General features: G+C 36.1%; 2 protein-coding genes across 2 annotated transcripts in view; one reads left to right on the forward strand and one right to left on the reverse strand.

Moving 5' to 3' along the window:
• The window catches only part of LOC113811366 (class A basic helix-loop-helix protein 15), a 16407-nt gene extending 14445 nt beyond the window's left edge, over positions 1 to 1962 (forward strand). The window contains exon 5 of the mRNA XM_070131494.1: positions 1 to 1962. This exon is cut by the window's left edge and continues 769 nt beyond it. The gene's annotated coding sequence lies outside the window, so the exon portion shown is untranslated.
• Positions 1963 to 2014: 52 nt separating this feature from the next.
• The window catches only part of Wdr62 (WD repeat domain 62), a 43304-nt gene continuing 24258 nt past the window's right edge, over positions 2015 to 21060 (reverse strand). Inside the window, exons 10-28 of the mRNA XM_070131493.1 lie at positions 20880 to 21014; positions 18966 to 19037; positions 18598 to 18726; positions 18296 to 18489; positions 17716 to 17886; positions 17411 to 17601; positions 17053 to 17171; positions 16264 to 16341; positions 15700 to 15917; positions 15025 to 15163; positions 14687 to 14856; positions 14453 to 14555; positions 12864 to 14289; positions 11876 to 12007; positions 9063 to 9160; positions 8835 to 8952; positions 8576 to 8669; positions 5756 to 6003; positions 2015 to 5289 (exon numbers count right to left, since the gene is read on the reverse strand). Of these exons, the coding sequence (XP_069987594.1) occupies positions 4931 to 5289; positions 5756 to 6003; positions 8576 to 8669; positions 8835 to 8952; positions 9063 to 9160; positions 11876 to 12007; positions 12864 to 14289; positions 14453 to 14555; positions 14687 to 14856; positions 15025 to 15163; positions 15700 to 15917; positions 16264 to 16341; positions 17053 to 17171; positions 17411 to 17601; positions 17716 to 17886; positions 18296 to 18489; positions 18598 to 18726; positions 18966 to 19037; positions 20880 to 21014 (4194 nt within the window). The 3' untranslated portion in view covers positions 2015 to 4930. The remainder of the gene's footprint in view (positions 5290 to 5755; positions 6004 to 8575; positions 8670 to 8834; positions 8953 to 9062; positions 9161 to 11875; positions 12008 to 12863; positions 14290 to 14452; positions 14556 to 14686; positions 14857 to 15024; positions 15164 to 15699; positions 15918 to 16263; positions 16342 to 17052; positions 17172 to 17410; positions 17602 to 17715; positions 17887 to 18295; positions 18490 to 18597; positions 18727 to 18965; positions 19038 to 20879; positions 21015 to 21060) is intronic.

The raw sequence follows: 21060 nt of genomic DNA on the forward strand, positions 1-21060 counted from the left end.
ACATGATTTAACTTTGTGTATTTCTTTCGAATAAGATCCACTGTCAACTAAGAGAAAACCTGGAGAAAATACTTAGTTGAGGAATAAAGATGAAGGATTTTTTTCTCAGAAAAGAAGAGGAGAAAATGCGATGAATAGCAAAGTATATTAATTTTGGCTGATATTCAGTTCATCATTGGAAGCTATCGTAGGCTGCTCAAGTAGAGTTCATTCAACAAGCAATGTCTTCCATGATTCCTTCCACAAACAGGCCCCCTACAGTTTTCGACGGATCCACGCTGTTGCTGCTGTTTTCAGTGGCGAGCAAGATATTTTGGGACACTTCTCCTAATACAATTCAAAGCATACAATGCATCGTAATGAACATGATGACCTGAATATCCAATTTACTTTTTGTACAGTTTTCTTCACTTCTTATTTACCAGCCATGACGTAGGTCCTGTTTGGCAGTTTTAGTCACTGAGGACCAAGTTACTTGTAATTCATTCCTTTAATTTTTAATAGCACTGCATCACAGATCTTATTTTTATTTTGCTGTACTGTATTATGCAGTGGACTGTTTAGAGTTATGGAAAACTTAAAGGGATTTCTTTGTCAGTGGTAGTGTGAATAACTTTGATATTGTGTTTTGTTTTTGAAATATTTTTGATGGCTGCAAAATGTTCCATGGTCAATCTTAGGCAAAATAGCAGATCCGTCTGTAGCAAAAGACGGAACAATTCATTCAAATGAAGTGTACTACTAAAGAAAGCAATCTGATATGCATAAGTTCACAATTCTGCCTTTCAACTGCAACATATGCACCATCAAAGCACTGTATCAAGTAGTAGAATTCTTCAAGCAGTTTGAAGATGTGCCTTACCGATTTTTGTATCCCATGTCCGTTTGCCTCTTCACTGGTTGTGGGAGATATGCCTTTTGAAGTATTATGCTTTGTAGCAAACAAATCTGCCTTTTTTTTTTATATGGTTGGCCTATAGAATATTATTCTGGTTGACTAGTTTCAGAATCGCATACGTGAGGGGTCTTTCGAAGTTGTAATTTAAATTGATCATTGACATGATGTAACAGAAAAAACAATTTTGTGTATCTGGCCTTAGGTATATGGTTATAGTTTCCCATTCATCTCATTCAGTCATTCCATTTTTCATCACATCATTTATTTTCTTTTTAAGTTCTACTCATTCCTTCCTTCATTTCTGAATGATAAAGCATACCTGAAATTGCTCTTCTAAATTTCAATCATCACTGCATGTCAATTGGACCACTTAGCTATTAAAGTCACAGGCCAATATCATAGCAAGCTCAAAGTTTTCAAAGTTTGACCCTTGTTTAGTCATAAATCCTTTAAAAATGTTGACAAATGGTGCCTTAGGAAAACCTTTTTTTATACTTAAAGTATGCACACAATATCATGACAGTATTAAGTAGCTTCACACTAAATCTTGCTCCTTCCAAATCCACCTGCTTAGCAATTGTGTCCGGCTTGAATAACAAGTTTTGTTTTCATATTTAATTTTCAGCATGAGTGGAAAATGTGCACATAGAGAGTTGTTACAAGTGAAACAATTTCCAGTAAACCCTGTTCAAAACCAAATTTGGTGGAAGGCATATATTCTGATTTTATTCAATTTTATTAAATGCTCTGTAACGTGTCTGGAAAAAAGTATGGGTCTGAACTTGGAAATTGGACAGTCGTAACGTTTCATTGTATATCAGAGTAATATATATTTTATTGTTTATGTTCTTTGCCTTATGGACAACCAAAGATTGAACATAGAAAAATTATAGCCATTTGTTTAGAAATGCTGGATAATCCATGTATGTATATTGTACTTTCCATTTATTGCACAGTAAATTTGAAGCAATGCAAAAAATGGTCATGAAGGCAGAGACAGTATTGCAAAGTTAATATATTGCAGATATTTTTATCTTTATAATAAAATTTATTGTAAGAGGTAATAATGTATCAGTGTTATCCTTCAAAGAAAACAGTATAATAGAAAAAAAACTATTTCCAGTTATGTTTATTAGGTTTTAAACAAAGACATCATTCTTCTGTAGACATATTTTATCAAGAAATGAGATTTCATTTGGCAAACATTTACCCGGATCTCCATATGAGCACAATCTAGCCTCAGAGCTGTTCAACAGCACTGTGGCAACACCCTAAAAAATGGAGGACAATCACACTATTATGGAAGGCATTGATACAATAAGGTCACAGGGAAGACAAAGACTTGCAAGGCCTGCAACCTATCCTGTGATAAATGAGCCCCCCGAAGCAAGGGAATGATGTCTAGAAGCTATGGAGACTGTACACTATGATACAGCTATACACTCCCTTGCAGTTCTGGCAGCAACCACATCTGCAAGGGTTTGGCACACCTCATCGTGGCACCAAGTGGCACCCTCTGGGAATATGACCTGACTCAGCTCAACTTAATACAATAGCTTTACAAAATTTTGTGCACTGCAAACTAAGAGCTGGAATGAGTAGACCACTGGGCTCCCACAACTGCCCCTATCCCAGCCTGGCTCAAGAGTGTGGCTTAATGTCACATTTGTCACCAAATGTGCACAAGCCTCCACCATCAAGTACATCATCCTAGGCCATCATAAAACAATAAATTTTCAAAACTGTTTTACGTGGAAAACCAACACTAACGGTAAAACCTATCAAAAATGAATGCACAAAACAAGACATCACATCTTTTTCATTTCTTCGAAAAAGTTGGCAAACAAACACTTTCCAAGACTAATCTATCAGGGGCAGACTAATAAAATAATAACTAAAGTGCTGCTCACATGCCTACTGATGCTGCTACTACCGAAGCCGCAGTATCATTAGAAAATGTCCACTAACAGGAGGCTTTATTCTTCAGTACATGATCACTGCTTCAATTCAAACCATTCATCCTTTTGAGAATCCTTTTGAGAAATGAGCACAGACAGCAGTGAGCAACATAGCAACAATTTTTGGTATCAATGAGCAGGAGTCAACGCAAGATTGCAACAACACCCATGACACTTCTGAAACCTCTGGTGGCTATTGCATTAATTGTCTGGTCTGTGTTAGGATTTAATATCCAAGCACAGCACATGCATATGTTATAATTAATCAGATATTTAATAAATTCAATCACGTGCTCCTTCCTTGACCCTCGATAAGAGACTCAGAGCACATAAAAAACTTTGATTAATATGACACTATTCCATATATGCTGTGTTTCCTAACTCTAATTACCAGGCAGTAAAACTTGCACAAACATAACACAAAATATGTATAGTATACACCATTAGGTAAACAGCCAGCCCAAATCAGCAGTATGCCATCACCATGTCCAATAACATTTAAAAAAATGAAAAGTTAGATGTAGTTAATAGCATATGGATAATGTTAAAGACAACATGCTGTTAAGTTATGAATGTACGACAAAATTATTTCTAATACCAAGAAAGAATGCCTTTGACTTGGTGCTATGGCCTACTTGCTGTATTGAGACAGCCGAGTGCCAATGTTTGATGCATCCTTGCGTCAACGTGCCACTCTCACCTGACAACCACTTTGTACAGATAACTAAGAATCTGGCTCATCGTATCTGTCCAGTGAATAAATGTCTCATCACAATTATCATCGAAACCAGACCAATGACCCAGAAAAAAAGTTCGAGTTTCATTTCCATATTGACAAAAAAAACAAAAATAAAATGTTTTCTACAAGTATGTATGTATGCATGTATATATGTAAATATGTATGTATGTATGCAAGTACAATGTTGGAAATATATCCCTGTCACTGTGTGTCTGTATGTGTAAGTGTATTTTATGCATGGCAATACATGAACGAGTCTATATAATATATGTGTATGTATATGGATATCAACATATAATGAGTAGTTCCTACATATTTTATCATCCCCTCCAGCATGATGACCAACGTCAAAAAGTATTTCTAAACTAAAAAGTGGATTCCCGACCTGGGCCTGGAAGTCTCTCTTTTTTTTTTCTTCTTTTTTCCTAATTTCATGTTCAACATTCTCACTTTGTTGAACCACACTTCAGGAGGAAGTGTTACTGAACAAGAACCTTTAAGCAAACAAATCTAAAACTATGACGGACAATTACATATTGTAAACTTGTACTTAGTCACACAAACATTCCAAGGAAAATGCAAATTTTGCATTACAAACTATTTTTTGAATACCAGAAAAACTTCTTCTAGGAGACTGGCTAAAAGCAATGGACTGGCCCTAAATTTGCTGACAGAGGATAAACCGAATTGATGGCTTTCAGTTTGGAGCAATAGGCTTTATTTTTGACTCCAGTGTTATGGGACACAGAAGACAGTGATATAATATGCAGGAACTTCTCTCTACTACACATATAAAGTCAGGGTACATATGTACATATATACATACATACATACATACATGCTTGTTGTCCTCAAAGATAATTACAATCACACAGTGGTCATGAGAGCTTTGGCAGCAAAAGGGGCTTCTAGAGGTCATATGAAAAAATAATCAATAAATAAAATGACACTCCTGCCCGCTATGGAAACAAATGTCACAGACAACCTGGAATGTAAAATAATACGCAACAATCAAATAAAATTAAAATGGCATCAAATCTAGTAGAAAGACTGTAATCATCAGCAATCTAGCTATCTGACATCACATAGGGAACACTATCATTTAACAAGGAGAATCTAAAATCACATATAACACATATTTAAAAAGTGGATCAAAATCCTTTACATGAAAGCAATCATACACAGCCTTACACTCTTAAAAAGAGGCTTGAGTCACCCATCTGACAAATCTATCTCAAAACTGGGCACTGAACTTATTCTGTACATTTTTCAGGTCAAGCCATATGACTGTATGAGGTTGAAGTTGCATGACTGTATGTTGTGACATGAGTTTGATCACGTGGGTCCTGGTGGAGGTTGGTGCGATGCCATCTTCTGCTGGACCATATTGACCAGAATATCAGTATACTGTTGCATCATAGCCACCATGCGGGGGTCCTTGCTGTCTCCAGTCTGCTGTGCCGGGGCAGCAGAGGACATGGAGGCTGGAGAAGGTGGTGGTACGGCATTTGGAGCTGTGAGAGGAGTTAGAGCGTGTGTGGCTCTGGCAGCTGCACCCAGGAGGAGGGAACGCAAAGCCCTGTGGTGGTCCTCTTCTCCCCCACCCTCACTGCAAGCACGCCACCACAGCTGACTTAACCGCTCGCATCCTTCTACTACCCACTCACAGACACTTTCCACTACACCCACGCTCACTGTGGAGGGAAAAAGTAAAATGAACAATATCATCATAAAGTTTAAAAATATATAATAAGGATCTGTACTAGTGACCTTATTTCATAACTCCTATAAGGGCATTTCTTATTTTCTGAATTGATTCAATGTTTTACAGATATGAGATGACCAATTATCTAATATGTAATGTTCTATATATATAACCTGGCCATCATTATCAACATCATAAGATTCTTTCAGTATAAATCAATTACTTAGTTGTTAAATCTAAAGTCCTCTATACTAAATCACTTTAAAAGATATTCAAATTAAAATGACATGAGCAGTATTGTAGCACTTAACTATACTAATCCCCCCCTAAAAAATCTACATCAAGTATTGGGTCTGAGAAATTTGCATAAATATTAAAGTCACTTTGTGCAGACTGCTCATTCAGCTCACTGTCATATCATCTACAGGTCAAACTTCCACAAAAGAACCACTTACAGGGCATATTGTCTAAGTCTTTGAAGGAGAGATCATCCCTCGTTGGATACTCCTCCGGGCTCATGTCCACCGTGGAAGCTGCAGATGAGGGCCTGCTGATGTCCGAATTGGGAAGACCTCGTCTGGATACAGGCGAAGCGGCCGAGGCGTAGCGTCCTCGCACGGCTTCCCCTCTCGACTTACTGGACAAGCTGCTGCTGCGGGTGAGGTCGCGCTCACTCACAGCACGGGTAGGAAGGTTGCCACGCCTAACACACCACAACAAGGCATCACAACACAGGCAACATTCACAAGAGCAAAATAAAAACCATTAGCAGCTAATAAAATAACAAGTCACATGCGTTTTAAATAAAGCTCAACTGGAAAATAGAACAAATGCTTGTAGGACATTCTTGGCAGGATTTGCCTTTAAAGGTTAACTACAAAATTCAATTTAAATGGAAAAAAATCTATTTACACTATGATTCTCTAAACTAGCACTGCAGGCAAGGAAAGCAAGATCAACTTGCACTACACAAGACGAGTGCTAAATCTTATTTTAGGCATTTAAAAAGGTTTATCATCTAAGTTATATATGCATGTGTGTGAAGTGACATGAGCATGAGCATGCATGTAGCTACATATGCATGTACATGTAAGGATGCACAAGATGTGCATGTGCATGTGCATGTGCATGTGTGTGCACAGATTTATGTGCATGTACATGAAGCTACAAAAAGTATGGTCATTCATGGAGAATTGTGATTCAGCATCAGAATCAATAAACAGTCAGATATTAAAGATTAAAAAGAAGAACATTAACATACATTTTAGCATGTATCAGTACTCAAATCCATGCAATTTTCAAAATAAAAACACCATTCCCAGACACTCTAAAGCAGGACAGCACAGAGAACATTTCCTAGTATACAAATTAGCGGATTTGCATTGAAATCCTAAAACTCATGGGAGCTGAGTAAGCATACACAAACAAGTATCTCTGATGAGCTGTGGAGCATGATGTTCTAATTTCCTCTAATCGCATTACTAGCTACATTGGAAAGTGATGGTTGGTTAGCACTGTCCATGTTAACAGAGTAAAACAAAGCTTTATGAAGGATAGGGTTGCAAGCCCCTAAGAACTCGGATAATACAGCACCACTATACAACTTCAATGGTAAAACACTGAACATGTTGATAAAATGACGGAAAAAAATCACACAACAAAGAATAACTTAATGATGAGAATGGCTTAAGTAGGATTTTAAAGTTTTAGCTCCAAATTTACTGACGAATGAGATACTAATTTCTAAATCCTCATGCATTTCTTTTTCATGTCTGAAGATGAAAGCCTGACAAAGTGAAAATGCTGTCTCATCTTTTGTTGTCTTTCTTGTGTGTATTGCTAAGCATATTTTTTGTTGTATTTTATTGAGTATTGTGTATGCTTTTGTGTATTTTGTTTTTTCTATCACTCTATGACCTGTAGAGTTCATACAAAAGCTTTTGTCACCACATGCAGCTATACCTGTTTTACAACTTAAAATATATGAAAACATGGCTCTAATCATATGATAAGTAATATTAGCATTATTAAAACTAATAAGATTTTTGTATGTGTTTAGCAAAATATGTAAGTATATACAGTAAACCCTCATTCTAAACTGTTTAAATGAAATAAAGACAAAAGTCACAAAAAACAGTTTCATTATTAGAACTTTTCCTGGCAGTGCATATCTAGACCCAATTATTTCTTCTAAAGGACAACTAAATTGAATATGTTGACATCCCATCTTCGGCTTTTGAGGACACTGTGGCTCATGTGTGTTTCACAGACTGTGCTACGTTTTGAATATGTGAGTTTCTAAATTAAGAAAAAATTGTGGATTCCTGAACAGTTGGCTAGCAGCAAATTGGCAGCATATTTCAAGTCACTGATATGCAACATGAAGAAAAAATATGCAGAAAAAGGCAACCAGTTGCAGCGTCTTCTGCAACAACATTGCAGACAAGACATTTGAAAAGCCTGTTTCAAAACTGCACGTAGAAAGTGTTGGCCATCCGCAGAATCTATTTTCACAAACCTGTAAAACTATTTTCAAGCAAGCAACATCTGATGCTGCAGATAGTCTGTCCTGCACCTCCTCCAGAGAGCCTAGGATTCAACACATAACAGGTTGTTGGGGGTCAACCATGCCGAGGACTGGCAAAACAATGTGATGTTTAAAAATACAGATATGCTTTCTTCATCAGGCCATGCTTATCAACAATAATTGCATCTGTTTATCTTCAATGTTATAACAAGATTCCCTTCACAGCCCAAGTTTGTTTATTAATCATCTTAGCTTATCAAATAATAAAAGCTGCACATTCTTTAGCTCCATAAATTAGCATATCATTTTTTTTTATCTGATCCAAATATTCTCAAGGACACTATTTCCACTGAAACCATTTCTAGTCAAAATGCATGATTTTATAAGAATCTGAAATAATCATGAATTTGATAAGAAGCAAGGGTTTACTGCACATATACATATAAATGTATATTCCAAGATGAGGCATTTGTGGATGGCATTTGAAATACCCCTAAATGAGAGTGAAATAAACTGGAATGTCAATTCAAATGTTTAAAACAAATATAAAGATAGCAAATCAAATCAATAACAAATATCAATGAATGTGACCACCACCTTCAGCACATAAATGACAGCATGAAAGTAACTAAGAAGGCATGCTATGATATAATATGATTTGAGCGTCTGCATGTGTGTGTGTGTGTTACAAATGTCAAAAGTAGTTACAATATCTAATCATCTGAATATAAATCCCTCTCTCACTCACCTATCACCACCTAATGTACGGCTACGCATATTCTTGTGTTCTGAAGGAGACGTGTCTTCAGAGCTTGAATCTTCATGAAATTGCCGAATATCACCTGCAATTAGAAAGATTAATATCTCTATAAGCATAATCTATACCTTTGTTGTGAATGACTCATAAAAGAAGAAAAAATAATTAAGAAAAATTTAACTCACTAAATATAAAAATAAAAGAGGAAGTGAATAGCAACACAATGTATATATATCTATAAAAAGCTTACCAGTAGAGACAGCCTGTGAGAGGGACGCCTTCCTCTTGAGAGCACGAGGCGTCATCTTGTTCATGGAAGCAATGGTTGGTCTCATGGGCCTGTCGCTTCTCGAACCATCCTCGCCAGTCTGTGTTGACAAAAACTCTTAACTCCTCTTACCCAAAAGCCTGAACAATCATTATATACCTTAGCATCAAATTTACAGTTACCAGATATAGTCTAAACTGGGAAATTCACCTGATTTAGAACCCCAATAGAACTGGACCGAGACAAGGAGGAGTGCGATCGTCCAGGGGATTTGCTGTTGGATTTTCCACCCATCTTCTTCCCTCCAACTGAAATGGCATAAAATAACTCATCAATTAAAATTACTTCTACAAAATGGAGTTTATTAGCATTATCCCCTAATATTTTCTCTTTGTTTATCTGCAATTTTCAGTCTATTTCTGAATCTTGTATTCTGCAGACTCAACATTATCTTACTACATCATTTTGCAAACTTTCCTACTTCTTAACCCCTCTGATATGCCCTCTTCTATAGCACATTAGCAAGAGTATATCTTTTATCAATGAAGTAATATTATATATCTTTCCATGAATTAACTAAGCAGAACATTTAATGAATATGTTACATGAACCATATTACTGAAGAGCAAAATGTAGATGTCTTCCATTTCTCTCTCCTACACCAATCACCATTTACCATGGTTCCTATATTTATCTACATATTTATCTCTGATCTGACATTGGTATGATTTTTTATAGCACTTTATAGGAATTAATCACATGAGTTACAAAGAAAAGGTATGAATGAGAATGAATGTCAACATGAATACGGTTCATAGATGAGTTACGTAAATTTAAATAAATGACTGTCCATCTTTTTTCTTTTCAAAAACTATTTTTAAAGAAACACATTAAAGGGGTTTATGCCCTGTTTCATTAAGTATACACTAAGAATCTACAAAAGATCTACAACATAAAAAACAATAAATCAACAAAAATAAACTACTGACCTATAAATTATATTAAAATGAGGACATCCATACACACTAGCAATAAAACTAAAGGAGACTAGCTGGACTATTACAAAATAAACCATAAGTTGCCCTTAACAAGGAATGCTTAACAATTCTAAATTATGAAGATAAAACATATATGACAAAAATAATATCCACTTCAAACACAGAGACAAAAATACTGACAGATGATTCAGGTTACCTATTTCAGGAAATCTGTATCTATACACTCAAAACTATAAAAAGTGAGTGCTTGAGTAAGATACATATGTGTCTATACATTTTAGGGTTATATAAATTATTTATTTTGGTCTTTGTCTCTGTTCATATTATGAATTTCCAATCATCTAAATTGTTAGGGTGTTAAAGTAGCCTATCTGTCATTCTTGCCTTTCAAAATTCCATACATCTGACTAAAAAATAAAACACTTGAAAAACATATCAACCCTTAAGAATAATACAAGAAATACCATCGAGTCAGGAATTCCAGGCATTTTTTTTTTTCTATTCATTGGATGATACTGTAAAAAAAAGACTTGGCATTGGGAAAGTTAAAGGAAATTATAAAAAAACAGATTGTTGTTTTTCTCTACACTGTAGTTAATGCTAAAATCGAGAGTGTTTTACTAGGGTATTCTGAAGCCAAAAAAAAACAAGTACAAAATAAGGCAGAGGACTTCAAAATGATGAAAGGTACTGAAGCAGACAGGCATAAAGGTATTGAGGTACAAATAGAGTTTTGTGTGTCCAAATGTGGGTACAAGTTTACGGATGCACATGTGTACATTTGCATGTGTAACAATGTCACACACTATCACAATGTGATACTAAGAAGTGTGTGTGTGAATGTAAATGCATCTAAGTGTTAGTGTAGGTGTGAATGTCAGTGTTTGAGTGTGAGTTTGAGTGTGAGTGTGAGTGTGAGTGTGAGTGTGAGTGTGAGTGTGAGTGTGAGTGTGAGTGTGAGTGTGAATGTAAATGTAAATGCAAATGTGAGTGTGAGTGTGAGTGTATCTGTGTAAGTATGTGGGCTTGAGTGTGAAAGTGAGTGTGAGTGTGAGTGTGAGAGTAAGTGTGACTAAAAGAATGAGAGTAAATGTGCATGTGAGCATGTTAAACAGAATTCTAAATCAAGTGAACAGGGACAGATCATACTAGCACTCAGGGACAGACATAGACTGATGAATGGGAATTGAAACAGATAAATAATCAAAAATATACATTAGAGGATATTAAAAGTTAATAAAGTACTCATAATGCAAAAAGCAAGAAATCAGTAAACAAAAGCAGTTAACAGTGACACAAGGAGAAGAAATGGCTTTGGTGCTACCCTATGGAAAACGGCACTAGACAGAAGATATAGTTTTACTTTTAAGGAACTAACACTAGTAACACCCTAAAATTCTGATTGGTGGATTATGTATATCAACCCGAGACCATAAAATTGTGACACCCTCAAAACGAAAACAAAAAAATCTTGTCACAGATTAAAAAAGAATAAAGGACTATGTATCAGAAAATAATTTAATAGTTTTAGTCATATGTGCACACTTAGAGATATTTACTATGATTTTTTAAGACTTCAGAACATCATATTTTTTATTTATAAAAAGATCTCTACCTTGTATTTCATGCAAAATCTCTATATCTTGCTAAACACTGAAGAATTCATTTATCTAAATCTGAGCTAACAGAACATATGACCAATATGTGGCAAGCAAAGCATGGCAATATTCCACATGACAATTAGTTTTAGTGACTGGATATTTCACCACACAGTTGAATTCTGTTTATAAACTAGCAAACCAAAACTCTCCTTATAATCTACCTTGCAAATACCTGTAGGTAGCTCACTATGTTTATACTGTACTATAATTAAAATGTCTAAAAGATACCATGTCAGAAAATGTTCACATTAACCAAACTGGAAACAAAAAATGTGAACCAAAAAAATAAATACAAAATCAAACATAACAAACAAATTAATCTTAAAAAAAAAAAAAGGATATAAAAGTGCGGGTGCAAGCATACCCGTAGGGGGAGTTGGCAGTAGGCGTCGTGGGGTGGTGGGGTTGGTGAGGTCACTCAGAGAGCAGGCGCGACGTAAACCACCACTACCACCACAGGGGCTGCTGCTGAACCCACTGTCTCCACTGCCGCCATCTACAAACAACAGCACACATGCATAGGGGTGGATTCAGATGGAGACAGGATGGTTTTCAAACAAAGATGTGAAAGGAAAAGGGGATGGAGGCATGGATATGAATGGATAACACAAAGGTGGTTCTCGTATAGAGGTTAACACTTCAAAATGCAAGAGTGACTGAATACACGTAAGAATGGTAAGTCTACAGTTACACATCGAAACAACTTGTTATCTATCCCTAATGATAGCTGAGAAGCTAATGGTCTCTCTTTCAATAATCAGAAACTGGGAAATGATGATATAAATTATGCACATCACATGGAAACTAAATCAAAATCAATTAAAGGATCTTGCTTTATAAATGATGCAAGTAATGCTTTAAGACCTGAATCCATCCATGCATGCAGCACAGCAAGCATGTACGAAAAGTGCTGACACAATAAACCATGCACAATCACACAAGCCAGTGCTGCATTACATTTATTTGTCCACAAAAACTTTAAAGCACAAACAGATAAAACTGTGATATAAAAAAATTATTTATGAAAACAAAAATGTAGAACATAACACAAATATTCATATCAACACTAAAGACATGCTTCACACATATTTCAAATAGTATTAGTAAAAAAAGTGCATAATAAAGCATCTCAAAACAAAATCAAAAGTCATGCTTACTTAACACGAAAGCTATTAAAATTAAAAATAATATATACCTGAAAAAATGAAAGGAAAATGTAGCAATAAAATAATTATTACTGAAATCATATGACAACATAATGTTAAATATAATGGCAGGTCAGGTTGTCAACCTGCTGGATCATTCCTCATGCCACAAGAGCAGCCAGGCGGAACAAAATGGCTCTCTCTTACGTTTGGATGGCAGGACTTGCTGTATGGTGACCTTCTTGGCCAGCAGGACGCGATGTGCCCTGCCCGGGGCTGGTATTACTCCCTGTGGGAGTGTGGGCTGAGAGGAGGGCAGGTAGACAGCTGGAGGAGGCCCAGGGGGCAGAGGCTGGGCTTGTACCACAGGGAAATCCTCTGCTTGCACCAAATTTCCAGGAGGGAGGACTTCCTGGTTTTTGGGGATATGACGCCTGGGCGATGATTCCCGACTATGTCTTCTGAGCTGTTCAACTGCTGCTGACTGAGGTAAAGCATATGAAACTGGTGCTGCACCTTCTAATCTATAAGAATGAGTTTCTACAGTTACAGTTGTCACAGAACCATTACCATCATCAACTGTTGAAACAACTGTATCCATTGGCTGTTTTCCCATAGAGTGAGTATTTCCAGAACCAGTTATGCATTTAGAAGTTGCAGCATGCCCAGGAGCCTTTACAGAAAAGTATGGAGGGTTGGTCGGTGTCTGCACATCTGAATGGCTGCTGTCACTGTGACCTAAAGCTGTGTCTGAAGTTGTGCGGAATACTCTGGAGTGAGAATTTGAAGGCAACTCATTGGTTGGAAATAAATCGGATTCATAGTCCTTTGGTCTTTCTTTAGTTCTTCCCCCTAGTGACAGTCTCTGCCATCTCTGCCTTTTGCGGCGTGGCAATGGAAGAGTTCTTGGCACTTCACAAACGGGGGGACGAGGAATTTCAATTTTCTCTTCAGGAGGATCATCTTCATCATCCTCATCTTCTAAACTATCACAGCTAAAATTTGACTGTTCACTCTTAACAGTATCACTATCAGAATCAGAATCTGCTCTGTATCGACTAGAGAAGCCAAGCTGACTTTGCTGAGAACTGAGAAGTGAGAGGCTCCTCAGTGTTTCCTCCAGGGAATCAGTGTCAACTTCGGGGGGTGAGGGAGGGCATCCGGTCAGCAGATCAAACTCATGAAGATCTCTCTCGAGCTGTGCCAGGAGCTGCTTACCTGTTTTCTGCTGGTCTCTGGGGACTGCACTGCCATCAAATACTTCAGATCCTATCCTGGCTACTCCTTCACTCCTGACATCTGCATTGCTACCGCCTAGAGTTGAAAGCCAATTTGACCCTAACTCAGGTATACTGCCACCGACAAATCCAGGTATACAGCCAGAAACTAGTTCTGGATAACTACCTGTAACACCTGGCACAACTGTTGGAACATTGGTGCCAAGTAATTCAGGGATACTGTTGGTGCCTGTGAGAGGAATGTGAGACGTTGCAGGGAAATTAAGATAGAAGGGATTATCAGAGCGAACGCAGTTGTTACCTTGGTTCCCTGACATGTATGACGTATCTTTCTCTGGAATGTTGCTTAGGTCTGAGATACTCTTGCTGCTTCTAAGATTACTCTTATACCCAATCTGAAGATGGAGAAAAAATCATTTTTATCTTTATTTTGCTTCATACAAAATCCATCACATCCTTATACAAAAAGTATTAGTTACTGAAGTTTATAAATGAGTATTCACATGTTTTAATATGTAAGGACATCAATCAGTAATGGCTATAGGTAGAAAGACTTACACTTTGCAGCTTCTTTCTTGTCTCTTCAATTCTCTTTAGCAGTTCTTCCCGTTTGTTTGAGACTTGAGAGTCCTTATTTCTTGCATTAAACTTATAAGATATACTGTGGAAAAAGAAAACAAAATGAGAATGAACATCTAGCAACACGATACAAAAAGAGACAGAAAAAGTTTACATATACATGTCACAACCAATTGTAATGAGTAGCCTAGAAAGACTGCAACCTTCTCATACCTATTTTTATTCTTGACTTCCTTCTCTGGTCGCACCGTCTCCCCTTCAAGTGACTCGAAGTTTGACTTGAGGAAAGTCTCACGTCGACCAACTCTGTCAATGCTCTCTGTGCTGACATTGAGCATAGACATAATATTGCGCTCTGCAGTATCAGCACTTGGAGTAGAGACCTATTCAAGGGTTAAAATTGGTTATCAATTATCAATCAATGTTACATACATACAACTATATGTCAAATGATATAATAAAAAAATCATCCACTTCCATATCATTCTCGATCTTTCCTCATTCCAAGTGCCTTATTCTCTTACGGTGAATTACTGCAAATGAGATCATACCTCGTCATCATCATCTGAATCCTGAGAACCAGAGACTGAAACAAGTGGAATGTCCGTGGGTCTCTCTGGTCTTGCTTTTCTGTGACGGCGCTGGGAACGACGCAGCTCCTCTACGTCCATTGCATTAACAGTAAAATCACTGATGAAAAAAAAACAATAAAAAATACAGTTTGCATCAGAGGTTCTAGTAAGAACTTTTATAACTCTCCATATACTAAATGTATATGTCCATATACTAAATGGATATGGACATATACATTTGTAAATGTCCATATGTAAATGTCCACACACTAAATGGACAATCATACAATCTTGAAATTAATTTCTTGCCACTATTGGTTTTATATTTTTTTGGACTACATAGAAATAATAATTCACAAGGGTTAAGTATACTACATAGCTTTATACGTATCATATATTGATACAGTACAGTTTACTGTATACTATAATAAATGATATCACTTTTTTGTCACCACTTACATATACCCATTACTAAAAAAATTATCTGACTACAGCCTTTCATGTAAAATATAACTCGACATTCCTGTAACTACATCATATATCAAAATCAACAAAAAGTAAAAATACTTAATAATAGAAATTATTCCATAAAAAAAAAAAAAATCATAAACACCATCATAAAGGTCCTTCTAACTTTACAGAAGAAGCATTTACCTTGCTGTATCATCATTATGTGGGTAATACATCAAGTGTTCAGAATGTTCCGGCTCAGTGCTTTCATCATCATGCTCGCTGTAGTCCTCAATGTCTCCGTCGTGGTCTGTTGCTCCGTCGTCCACTCTCAGACTACTGACGTCACTATCGTCTGTATGGTGTCTGTTGCGGCTCTCAGGATCACTTCCCCTCTTCGTGTTGATCTTAGATGGTGAGCCCTAAAAGAAACATGAAGATGCATTTATTCTGAATATATTCCAAGTCATTAATCAGAAAAGAAAAATGTTCTTTTCTATTTAGAACTGAGCACCTTCTGATCACTACTGTGAAAATAGTAACATTCTAAGTAAGATATATCTTTAGAAAATCATTCAAATCTGAAGAAAAATAAAGTCCACTACTAGAGATGCAAGAAACTTTTCCACTACCATAAAAGAATCAACTGCCAAAAAAAATCAAAGAACAAACAAAAATCATACAAAATAATAAAAAAAAAATATGCAGTCACCTACACCCAGCTACTGAAGGAAATATCGTCTCTAGATCAAATATGAGAAAAAATACCTGAAAACTGCCTTCCCCTGAATTAATTTCCTTAATGCTCTCTGGGCAAGGAATGAAGCCAGGGTCGCCACCTGAGTCCTGGAAGTTGGGAGGCCGAAGTCAACAGAGAGGAAAGGAAAGAGTTGAGAACACTGCGAACTCATGCATCTGATCTTGTAAGAGGAAAGTTTTCCCTCTTTAGAGAATAGATAACCCATGCATTGATGTTTTTTAATCACAAAAGTTTCTTGTAGAAAAAAGATAAATTATAATTGTTGTACAATTTCTTGTGCATGTCTCTATCACTAACATAAGGCATTCATGCACATCTCAGTTAAAAACTTCTATGATTAACCCTGTTTTTCCCCCCAAGAAAGAGAGCAAAATCTCAGATTTATATAGATGAACTATGAAGTTATATTCTACAGAGAAAGATTTAAAGAGACAGTGAAACTTAACCATCATGCATTGTTGTTATGTAATATAAGCAGACTATGTTAAAACAGGCCTAATCTATATGTTGATGAGACTTATCACAAGCAAAAACTAAATTGGAAAAAAAAGTAAATATACAAAATCATATTTATAATACGCCAGCCAGATTCCCTTGTAAATTCCTTTAGTCACATAAATATTCAATTTCTTAATATCTTAACAAAATAAGTTAGGTTAACACCAATATGAACCCCTGTACATAAACTCCCCACTTTATATGTTACAAATATTTCAGAACGAGGAAAAAAAAATAAAAATAAAAATAAAATAAAATAACCCAATCATGAAAAATAGTTTCTAAATCTATGAACTTACTTTATTTGGTAAAATTAAGTTATCTCTACGTGATGTTTGTGACTGGTACTGTTTGTGGACTCCGACACTGTCTTCCAGAGAGCTTTCCTTACTGGACTCCGAGTCTGGTTGACGTTTATCTGGAAAATAATGCAAAAAGCTGTGATGGTTCCCAGATAAATATCTAATGGATGAAGACCTTTTAATTTTTTTATTTCTTTCGGTCTTTCTTTTTTGAGAATCCAGTATTATTGAGGATAAAATGTCCCAATTCAAAGTTTAAACTGCCAAAAAATAATTCCTTCTTACAATCTTCCTATAAAAGCATGCTTCAAACTGTGTATACAGATATTAGAACACTACAAGTAAATAAGATTACCTCTAGCAGGGAAAGGTATGACAGAGTCCGTATCATAATGACTTTTGAATGTTATGGCATTATTATGAAGCCTTTGTGCCCAGCGTCCTTTCGGCATGTCCACTGTGCCCCTGTCGCCGGCACCCCCAGCTGGTCCTTGTGGTTCTGTCATCTGCTTCTTAGCCCACAAAGGAAGCTGCCCCATACTAAATCTGATAAAAACAAATAAATAAATAATCAAACTAAAACATTAGATATTATTCATAATATACCTTAGGTATTCCCAAAATATCACTAACAAAAATAACATCAAACAGTAATCTGACCTGTAATCTGGCTCTTCTGCTTCATTGGCATTCTGATCAAATATATCGTCCGATGCAGGTCTGAAGTCTTCATTATCAATAGGCTGCCTTACTTTTCGCTTCTCTTTAGAGGCCCTTTCTGCTTGTTGTGCAATGCGTGCAGTTATGGTCTGCGACATGTCATGTGGCATTCTGGGAAGGTAATAAAGTTACACTGGTCATTATAGATGGAATATTTTCATAGCTCTCCAGTCAGTAAATCTGCATTACACACACCCATCCAAGTATACCAATATCTAATACCAAGCTTCATTTTGTATACATATATTTGCAAAGGCTTACATGTGTGTGTATCTTTTTTTTTTATCCAATTTTTTCATAACATTAGATGATACAAACATGAAATCCGAAACAATTATGAATAAACTTTATCTTATCACCTTACCAAATAGAAGTAAACACCAAAATCTAAACTATTCATTCTATTACGTAACAATAAACCTATTTTCTTACTGATATCAGTGATTGTTTTTATCTGAAACTGCAAATATGGAAAAAATCTATCACATCGATTAAAGCGGTTTACAAGCTTGGTACTTACCTCCACAGAAAGATGCATCCATCACCAGAAACTGTGATCAAGTGCTTGCCGTCACTGGTAAAGCGAAGTCCCGTAACTAGCTCAGAGTGTCCAAACATGGTTGCCATACATTCCCCAGAATAATAATCATATATACACATGTTCTTGTCTGTACAGCTGGTAGCAGCATATATTCCACTCTGATCTAAGACCACCTGTAAACCAGAATAAAAAATTCTCAGTGCCAGTCTCTATATACCATCCTTTAAAACTTAATCAAAATTCATTCTTGTATTTGATGATTTTCAAAACAAATATCATACCTTAATCAAGGTTCCATCGTCGCCAATTGTGCCCTTGAAAGTCTTGGAATGCTTCCCAGTGTTAACATTATAAACACGAATATTACGGTCCTGACATGCTGTTAGTATATGCCGCTGACCATGATCCACCTGCAAATACAATGAAATCACTAATATGAACCACTTTTCTGAAAATTTAATGCCTTTAACCACAGTAACTACAGCAAACTATATTCAATCTTGTAGACTTTCTACAGCAAACTATATTCAATCTTGTAGACTTTCTACAGCAGACTATATTCAATCTTGTAGACTTCATACAAAACAAAGAAAGAAAACACATATTTCAAGAGTATATAGATACAACAAATACAAATGACTATGCTGACCTCCATATCATAAAGTGTTGTCTTTCCAGCCACGTTGTGTCCACGGGAAAACCAAACCTCATTCTGGGGTGTCTGTAACGTGAGAAAGTCAAAGAAATCATTCATTATCCCGACTCTTCTGGGAAGGCTCGTCAACTTAACCAAGTTTCTACTGAATATCTAAGAACTTAGCCAGAAGACCCAAACCATCAAAATGTTCTAAAAAGCCAAGACAAAAGCAGGCTCATGTGGTGAAGAGATATGGATGGGTGTTCAAGCAGACCCTGCCATTCAACGTCCATTTGCAAGGCAATGCTAATCCCAGGCAAACCATCTCGTCTCAACAGGGAATGACAAAAACAGACTACAGAGCAGCGTGCTTTAATGTATTCACTGCGTCAATCATATTCCCTATTCTTATCAGCGGCATTTAGCAGTGATACCAATAACTTTAGCAGTGATACCAATAATTCTGAATGTTTTATGCAGACGGCTAAAGAGTTCCACACATGAGCCAAGAAGAAAGGGTACAATAAATATTCAAATCTTTCAAATAACACTTGCACTTGACCTCCACATTCTGCATGCAAGAAACCAAAATCCAAAAAGGGTGAAGCACTGAAACACATGGAAAACATTTACCCTCTTTCTGTTTAGTGATCCCTGAGTGACAGAAGGAGAAAAACGACAAATTAGATACTGGGTGCGTAATGCTATTCTAAACATCTATCAGCCTTTTATATAGGTAAGTTTAAAAAATAACAAGTATAGGAGATGAAGCCTCTAAACTTATCATGTGAACTAACTGATTAAGGTTATCCGCCATACAAGTATCAATAAACAAGACTAAATAAACTCTCAATATCCCCGTTCCCACTAGCATTTTTGAAAAGGAAAGCAGGGTGGTCCATCTTCTAATAACAATGGCCAATTCTAGGTAAAACTATAGAGCATCACCACTGAGAATTTATACACAGTGGCAGTCAACTTTCATAGATCTTAATTCAAAATACAAAATCATTGAGACATTAGGTGTAAAAAAGGTCTAATTACGCATGCAAATAACAGTTCTCCTAATCATGTCAATATTCATTAAAATGGAATGAGGGTCAAAGCATTTATTGGTGCATGTCTTGTTTGATCAAAGGGTAAAAATAGTACTTAAAAAAGAGCACAACTGCCACAACAAAATTTGTAAATCTAAATTTTAATCTTTAGGGAAATCTACTTCAAAAATATTTTTACCATATCAAAAACCCTACAAGAAAGAATAGAATTTATCAATTCTATACCAAATATCACTTTCTTTACTTTCAGTAACCTAAAGCATAGATCTATTACCATGATGGCAAAGTGTAAGAGATACAAATAAAACTTAAAATGCGTATGATGGAGAAAAAAAATAAGAATAAACAAAAGTGAAAAGGAAATAAAAATAAAAATAATAATCATAAATATCACCTTACTTCCTACATAAATAAACTTCATAATACAGAGAGTTGCCCTATTTATGCACCTTTAATTACATATTTCCCTTTAGTCTGATGAACACATACTATTCTAACATGAAAGACCCCTAATTGTTAACGTCATCATCTTAAATACTAAAGGAAGGCTGGATGAAGAATGGCATGCAACTGTAATAACTAATAATCCATCCTATGTACAATACACATGAATAACAACTTGATATGTTATCATCCCAGACCTGAATAATGGTAATGTAGTTCAGAAACCTGAATTTCTTGAACCTGACTCCTGCCTCAGACCCCTCCAGTGATTCAAAAGCAAACTCTTATCATTACAATATTGTTCTCTAATTGGTATAATTTCTTCATTACCATCTAAAAATTATCTCCATAAATAACTAAATAGTTTTGAAATGCAAACACTTAATGCTAGCACGACCCACATCACAAGAAGTGTAAAACATACCTGTGTTGCACTTCGGAAGATGATCGACCTGTCAGCACTGCAAGACACCATTTGCAAGGCTCCTTGGGTTTGGTAGAAACGCACTGATGTAATAGCCGAGGAATGGTCGTCCAAGGTCTGCACAAAGCTGTAATCCTGAAAATTTAAATGGAGTTGAAATGAGTGCTTAGTAATCTTTCTT

This window comes from Penaeus vannamei, chromosome 16, assembly GCF_042767895.1.
Source record: "Penaeus vannamei isolate JL-2024 chromosome 16, ASM4276789v1, whole genome shotgun sequence".
In the NCBI taxonomy this organism is placed as follows: Eukaryota; Metazoa; Arthropoda; class Malacostraca; order Decapoda; family Penaeidae; genus Penaeus; species Penaeus vannamei.